Raw genomic sequence first — 7,977 nt, 5'->3', positions numbered from 1 at the left:
CCTGTGGATTATAGGTTCTTTTCCTGGTGTAGAAAGAACCAAGTTCAGCTTTCAGTCTGTGCAGCTGGCCTTGGACCTTGGGAGAACAGTCTGGGATGAGGATCAGTCATGAGGGGAACAGCTACCCTCAACCTTCTGCAAAGCCTCTGCCAGGGCCCAGGGTGGTGCTTCAGCAGAGCCAGCCTGCCAGCTCGGTAAGGCAGCAGGCCTCTCAGATAGCTCCTCAGGCCTTGTGGGTCACCATGAACAGATATGCTCAAGAGCTGTGGCAGTGCAGCTGCAGAAGGTGGAGAGCCAGGTTCTGTGCCCTGGGCAAGGCTCCCTTTGGACTGAGAAATGAGGGTTCCTGGGCCAAGAACAGCGCCTCCTTCACTAGCTGGTGTGCGCTGCCACAGGACCTGCGAGGGCCAGAGCCTTGCTTTACCTACGTCCCACCACTGGGCATCCAGCTCTAAACGCCAGCTCTAAATGCACCAGCCTCCTCTTGCCTTGGGACACAGAGTACTGTGAGCGTTTCTAAGGAGTGGCATCTCCCAGGGAGTTATGGAGAAAGGTACCATCCCCAGGGATGGCCAGGAATAGACAGGCAGGAGCACTGGTTCACAGAGGGCGCAGGATGGAAGGTGCGATGGGGAGGAAGGCAGGAGGAGAGAGGAGAGTGAGACCTTGGGGCAGAGGTGGGACATGCGGGCTCTTACCATGGGACAGCCTCAGACTCCCCCTCTCAGGCTTTCTCTTGGAAGGCGGGACTCAGCTCTCCTCATGTGGTGGCCAAAGCACAGGGCTTAGGAAGGCCAGAAACAGCTTGGAGTCAAGCTTGCATCCAGCCAGGGGTCCTTTGAAAGTAGGCAAGAACACAATTTCAGAAAGATATTTCTATGTGAAGTTCTTGGCTTACCAAGGAAATCAACTCTATAGAAAAATGTAGCCATCGAAATCAAGTTTTTTTTAAACTTGTGATGCAGTGATACATGTGCTCTTCTATGTAATTTATTTTCTACTTTCATATGTGTAAAACAAATCTAATAGCAGGCCTAATAGATGCCATGATTTCAGGGTGGTGATGAGCACGCAGTATTTCCTGAAGAATAGCTTTGAGGAGTTGGGACTGCCTCTGTGAGCTCGGCTGGAGGAGGCCCAAGGCCCTATGGATACTATGGGGTTCTGTGGCCCTTATCCACAGCTGGAGAAAATTTCGCATATAGTCAAAAGTCATCAGGAGTAAAGTTTTTCTAAGTTCATGATCTCTGAGTTCCACCAGTGCCTCAGGAAGGAATTCCTGCTCTAAGGGACAGGGTCCGTGTCAGCCTCTGCTGTGTTCACAAGCACGTGTACAGGCTTCCTGCTTGGCAGTAACTTGCAGCAAGTACCCTAGTTGCCACTCTTGCGGGGAGGAAATGAGGCTCAGGTCAGCTGGACTCGGGCTGGATAGGGCAGGAAGAGAAAGTGCCGAGAAACTGAAAGGAGCCTTTGTCTGCTGCTGCCTCAGGCGAGCTGGCCCTGGAGTGAGCGGGTGCAGGCGCAGCCGGGGCGCCACACTTGTGCGTGTGATGATGAGTGGAGGGACCCTGGGGAAGGGACTGTGGCAGCATTTGTCCCCACCTCAGCTCTTAGCCACAGGAGGGGACGCATCCCTTCTGTGTGTGGTCCTAGCTGGCTGTCATTTCTTCCCATCTGTGTCGTCCTGAGGCTGGGTCAGTGTTCTCTTCAGCCATGTGGCAAGGACCATGGACTCACCAGCTGCCAGACCTGTCACCAGGCTCTGGGACTGCTTTACTATGCATCCATGTGAGTGTGTTGCGCCAATGGCAGCCCTGTCCCCGTCACTGCACACCCTTCCTTTGGAGGTCTTAGGGGCTCTGGGGGCTGAAGCCCACAGGAGTGCTAAGTGCAGAAATAGATGAAGAAATCAAGGCTGAGCTGCCGAGGAGCTTAAACAGTCAGGCAGGCAGGAGCTTCCTGGTGTCCCCTGGCTAACCGCCTGGTTTTGGTGGCTTTTGGTTACATATTCTTTAGGGAGCCTCACCCCAACACGGGGAGGGGGCAGGTATGGGGTTGCCAGAGTGATGAGAGCCCCGGCCCAGGCTTCAGTGTTCAGACTCCGGGCAGAGCCCACACTGCCCATGGCCTTGAGCCTGTGGCTGTGGTGGAGAGGCGCCACGGCAGCAGCAGCCTGGGGGCAGAGGTGCTGGGGAGCCAGCAAGCCCACTAGGTGGAAACCACAAGAAAGCCATCTGCAAACGGGGAGGACTGTGCTAGATATTTTCCCAACTCCTAAATTATGAATATGTACAGACCTGCAGAAAAGTTGGGAGAAAAGTACAAGGGTGGGCAGAGCCAAACCACAAAGCCCTCAGGACATGGCATCCTGGGTGCCCTGGAGTCTGTACCCGCCTGCCTCTAGACTGTCTCTGCTCTCCCCCTCCCTTCCTCCCTCCCTCCCTCCATCCTTCTTTCCTCCCCTCCCTCCTTCCTTCCCTCCTGTGCCCTTAAGAACTTAATCAGACCTGTCCCTGAGCTTGGGGAAGCAGCTGGCACCAGGACAGAAATAGGTCCCACAGGAAGCCTTGTGTCTGTTGAGCTGTACCCCCTGAATCCCTATGCCAGCCAGGAGCTGCATACCCCAAGCCCCCTATGCCAGGCAGGAGCTATACCCACGGCGCCCCTTATGCCAGGCAGGACCTGCCCACACTGAATCCCCTATGTCAGCCAGGAGTTCTGAACTGTTTAAATCCTCAGTGCCATTGGCCCAACAGACTGTTTAGAAGTGTATTTGATAAGGAAGGGAGCATAATATATTTTATTTAATATGTTCTTGTCTAATTTGTAATCTAAACATTTAGACATATAAACGACATATTGTCCATATATAATTATAATTTCATAATGCATTTTAAATAAATATTCATCCATAAAATTATATAACTTAATTGAGGTATAATTAGGATAATTATACTAATTATTTTAAATAATTTCATAATTTTAAAACTCTGTTCATTTATATATTTGTTACTTATAAACATGTATTTATTTGTGAATTTTTTACGTCATTTAGAGACCTATAGACCTATAGCTATGGGACGTGGCTCTTCTCTGGCAGCCCCCCCCACCCCCGCAGACATGTGGGTGGCCTGTTGCTATGGCCTGTGCCTTGGCCTTGGCTGAATACTCTGAGGCCAGCTTGCCCCGCGGCGCAGGTTGTCCGCAGCGCTCCTTTCCCTCTGCGCACATCTCCGGCCTCCAGAGGCCCTCGAGCCATGCTGCTGCCTTTGGGCTCAAATGCAAGTTCAGACCAAAAAGAAAACAAGACCCCTGAGGAGAGCAGTGCTTGACGAATTTTGTAAAATGAGTCCAAGCACATTAACATAGATTTGTGTTTTGTAGTCCAGCCCTGACACACACAGATGACCCTGGCATCAAGTGACCACTCTTCCCTGTCCTTGACTCTAGGATTAACCCAAATCATCTAGAAATAAGAATCAATCAGTTTATTTATGGATTGGGTGGGCCAGACTCAGTTCTAGCCACTGGGCCCTGGATGTGGGGAGGGTGGTGCACAGACCTGGTTTCTTAAAGGAGCCACAGGCCGTCCAGGACACCAGGACAGGTTGGCACAGAGCACCTGCTGGCAGGAATGTGAGGTCCCAGCTCCTCCTCCAGGAGGTCCTGTAGGCAGCAAGCAGAAGTGAGGCCAAGCGGAACTTCCTAGGAAGTGGGGGATGGATGCATTGTCACACAGCAAACACTTGAAAGCTAGAGAGAGCTTTGTCCCCATACCTGCACCACTGAGACCGAGTTCCCGGACTCTCCCCTCCATCTGGAGGGGCTAGGCCTGGAGAGGGACATTGTTGACGGATGGGGCTATGGGAGGGCAGGTGAGACACCTCTAAGACTCCCTTCAGGCTTTGGCTCAGAAATGGCACTCCTTTCATGCCGTCAGAGGCCCAAATCCACTTCTTGTGGGCAACAGAGCCTGCTGGAGATGGCAGTTCAATCACCACCTATCCATCCCAGCATCGCTGCATCCATCCACCCACCCACCCACACACCCCTCCCTCCATCCACCCACCCACCCACTCATCCATATTTCCATCCATCCAAGCCAGTCACTTACCACACGCACTGAGCACGCCCCTGTGGATCCCTGTCACACCCGAGCGCTCAGCCCAGCCCTGTATGCCTTGTACCATGGCTAGGCTCGGTCACGCACCTGGGGCACCCTCTCCATCAGCCCACGTGCCGAAGCCTGCGCTCACCCTCAGCCTGCTCTCATCCACAACACCTTCTCTCACTCCCTCCATCATCTAGAGTCACTCCCTGGCCTGTTAATACTGACTGGATCCTTCACGGATCTTGGGGGTCTTGCCCAAGGAAGGATGCATTAGCTTTTGCTCCTCAAGTTCTGCATCTCATGGAGATTGGGTTACTTCATGCCCATGTTTTTCCACTGGTGTGGAGCCTTGTTTGGCTAATGCTTGCTGGATGAATCGGTGATGGGTAAGTTAGGTTTCATCAGGATGCTCTCAACCCCATACAGATGTAAGCATCCCAGCCGTAGTGTGGAGGCGTTTGGGACAGTGTTTACTTACTGGTTTGACATAGGCTGTCAGAGTGTGAGCATGTGCTCACACACACACTGAGAGCCTGTGCCAACAATCCACTTTCCCCTTAGATCATGCAGCAGTGATTGTGCTCAGACGCAGTGGTACGTTCCCTGCTTTGCTTAGCTAGCGAGCTTCACGAAGCAATCTCTCGTCTCAGTCAGAGTGCGTCACCATGAATGCGTGTATTACTTCTCTGTGCACCAGGTTTACTCACAGCTGCTTTTAAAACAGCCTTATCTTGTCTTCCAGAATTACAAATGGTTGCTCAGCGAGGCTAAGTAATCTACAGAAGGCCACACGCTTTGAGTGCCGAACAAATCTTCCCCACTCAGGCCAACTCTCTTCCTCCTTGTTGGTCTCTTGGGTTTTCCCCTAGCCGATGGGGCCCAGGGAAGACCCACTCCTGCTCTATCTCAGCAGGGCCTGGGGGGCCATGTCCCTCATCCCATGGCTCCGGGGGAACAAGACTCCATCGCATCTGTCAGCCCGGAGCCCGGCAGAGATGGTGCTGGAGACGCTCATGATGGAACTGGCTGGGCAGATGCGGGAGGCTGAGAGGCAGCAGCGGGAGCGCAGCAACAGCGTCAAGAAGATCTGCACGGGCGTGGACTACAGCTGGCTGGCCAGCACACCGCGGCCCACCTACGACCTCAGCCCTGGCGAGCGGCTGCAGCTGGAGGATGTGTGTGCCAAGATCCACCCGTCCTACTGCGGGCCTGCCATCCTCAGGTAACTCTGGTACTGGGGTGGGGGCTAGCTGTTGCCCTCTGTCTCCAGGGAGGATGCCTATAGTAGTGGCGGCCCGAGGCCACCAGGACCAGAGCCCAGGGGCTTAGGTGACCAGGTGCTGTCAAAAGGAGCAAGATCCCTGGAACACCAGGCCAGGGGGAGCCTCAGTGAGAGGAGGGAGGTAGCTCCTGGGGGCTGTGATGGGCACCGCTCAAGGCCTGTGTGGTGTCTTTCCTGCTGGGGCTGTGAAATAGCCGGTCAGCAGGTCAGCAATGGGCACCTCTTCCTCAGTAACCTGCTATCTTCAGCAACTCCTCCCCTCCTACTCTTTCTCTTCTTAAGACAAAGTCTCACTCTGTACCCAAGGCTGCCCTGGAGCTATGTAGCCCAGGCTAGACTTGAACTCCCAGCAGTCCTCTGGCCTCAGCCTCAGGATTGTTTCTGAATGACATGTCCCCACACGATCTCCAAAATCAGTGTGCTATCCTATTTCCTGCCAGCTTTTACACTGGTCTGCCAAGGCATGAACGTCCTGTGTGGGCACAGACAGCTTGAGAACAGGGCTTAGCATGCGAGTATGAAGAATCAGGATCCCTGGGGCCCAGAGCATTTAGAGCCTGGGCGTAGCAACACCCCTGAATATAAATTCGTATATAAATATAAATGCTCTGAAACAGTGGCCCACCCAGGCCTCTCCTCATTGGAGTGGTGAAGTCAGAGAAACACAGTCTAACACCAAGAATAATTTCAAAATAACACAAGTTCCTTATCTGCATTTATTTTTGTGAAGAACAAATCCATAAGAAAACATTTTAAAATCCCACCCCCCCCTCCCCGGCTCCCCAGATCTTCCCTCACCCCCCCTTACCTAATGGTCAATCTCCTCTGAAATTTCCCTTCACAGTTTCTTCTTTTCCTCCTTTGTCTCCTATAGTTGGTCTCTCCTGTGTCTTCCAGGGTGGAGGCCTAGGGAGCTGAGGACAAATGCCCTGGGGAGGGAGAACGCAATGGGACTCTCCCCAGGGCGGCCAGTGGGCCAGGAAGCTCTCAGCAGGGTGGACCAAGGAATTGAATGGGCTCCAAATCCTTGATGCCTGTGCTCTAGGCAAAAGCCTTCCAGGGTTCTGGAGAAATGGCTTAGCGGTTAAGGCATTTGCCTACAAAGCCAAAGGATCCTGGTTCAGTTCTTCAGAACCCATGTAAACCAGATGCACAAAGGGATGCATGCATCTGGAGCATTTTTACAGGGTCTGGAGGCCCTGGCGAGCCTCCCTCTCCCCCTGCTCCCCTCTCTAGTAAATAAACAAGTAAAAAATATTTTTTAAAACTAAAAAAAAAAAAAAAAAAAAAAAAACCTTCCAGAGGAGCAAGAAGCAGCTAGGGAAACACACAGGACCCACGGGCCACGCCTGATTCTTCCTGGTTGTCCCTCCAGGGCTCACCCCTCACTTAGAAGTCTACCTGGAGCTGAGATGGGGGAAGTGTCACTGTGATTATGGGCGGTGAAATAATCATACGCATTTCAGAGCGATCACGGGGCAGAAAAGTAAGCTATCGCCTTTGATAGGTGGATAAACTGAGGCTCAGGGAGGCGGAGCTGGGATTTGAACTCGGGACGAGCTGGGGCAATATGAGGGGGTCGTTGCCGGTCGACGTCCGGAGAGGTAAGCCGCCCTGGCGTGTCCCCGCAGGTTCCGGCAGCTGCTGGCGGAGCGCGAGCCGGAGGTGCAGGAGGTGGCGCGGCTGTTCCGCTCGGTGCTGCAGGAGGTGCTGGAGCGGATGCGGCAGGAGGAGGCGGCGCGCCGGCTGACCCGCCAGTGGAGCCTGCGGCCGCGCGGCAGCCTGGCCTTCAAGACCCGCGCGCGCATCGCGCCCTTCGCCAGCGACATCCCCACCATCTCGGAGGACGTGGAGCGCGACGCGCCGCCGCCGCCGCGCGCCTGGAGCATGCCCGAGTTCCGCGCGCCCAAGGCCGAGTGACGGGCGCCGGGGCCGGGCGTGGAGCCTCCTCCCCCCGCGCACCCGTCGGCGGCCGGCCGCAGGCCTGGACCCGCGCTCCCCGCGAAGACCCAGGCTCCACCTCCTCCCGCCCGCGTCTGCAGCCACGAGCAGACGTCCGGCCTCGGGCCAGACCCGGGTTCTCACCCACTTCACGGATGCCTCCCTCGCCCCTCCTGGTGATCCTGACGGGGCACGCCGCGTCTTTGCTGGTGAGCAGCTGGTGTCGCCGCAGAGGGGGCTGCAGCCTCCCAGCCGGCGGGGAGCAGTCTCCCACGCTGCCTTTGCCTTAAGCTCGATCCCCCAGCAGTGGCGCTGCTCCTGCAGGGAGCGCCAGCCCCTGAGTCCTCCAGACCCGAGTTGTGACCGGACAGGCCCCAAGACTGCACTCCGCACCGGGGTCTGACCCCTCTCTTATCGGCGGGGTGGAGTGGGGTCAAGGCTGCTTTCCAGGAACTGTGGCTGGAGGTAGGTGCGATGCCCATGACCCCACCGCGCAGTGTCATGACGCCGGGTGTGGCCAGTCCCCCGCGCTTTTCCAGAGGCTGGGCCTCAAAGCGCTCAGACCCACTGGGCATGCCCAGGTCTCTCAATTCAGGGGTCCTGGGTCACACCTGCGCCCTGGCTTCCCCACGAAAGTGACATC

At 55.2% G+C, this 7,977-nt stretch overlaps 1 protein-coding gene and 1 long non-coding RNA gene across 2 annotated transcripts; one reads left to right on the top strand and one right to left on the bottom strand.

The window, feature by feature from the left end:
• Nucleotides 1–715: 715 nt before the first annotated feature.
• LOC123457668 lies at nt 716–6,278 on the bottom strand. The gene is made up of 3 exons (XR_006635107.1): nt 6,202–6,278; nt 3,563–3,666; nt 716–836 (listed from the first exon to the last, which is right to left on the bottom strand). It is a non-coding gene; the product is annotated as an uncharacterized LOC123457668 (long non-coding RNA).
• On the top strand, nt 1,356–7,313 carry Rd3 (RD3 regulator of GUCY2D). The gene is made up of 3 exons (XM_045141830.1): nt 1,356–1,408; nt 5,025–5,333; nt 7,025–7,313. Exons 1-3 carry the CDS (start codon nt 1,398–1,400, stop codon nt 7,311–7,313), a joined length of 609 nt encoding a protein of 202 aa, XP_044997765.1. The 5' UTR covers nt 1,356–1,397.
• Nucleotides 7,314–7,977: the final 664 nt, after the last annotated feature.

Source organism: Jaculus jaculus, chromosome 1 (assembly GCF_020740685.1).
Source record: "Jaculus jaculus isolate mJacJac1 chromosome 1, mJacJac1.mat.Y.cur, whole genome shotgun sequence".
Classification (NCBI taxonomy): domain Eukaryota; kingdom Metazoa; phylum Chordata; class Mammalia; order Rodentia; family Dipodidae; genus Jaculus; species Jaculus jaculus.
This window is presented reverse-complemented; position numbering and strand designations above follow the sequence as displayed.

What these genes read in the sequence shown, in the direction of transcription:
- Rd3 (XM_045141830.1), top strand. An exon ending in TGCGGGCCTGCCATCCTCAG is followed by an intron (nt 5,334 to 7,024) that starts GTAACTCTGGTA and finishes GTGTCCCCGCAG; the next exon opens with GTTCCGGCAGCTGCTGGCGG.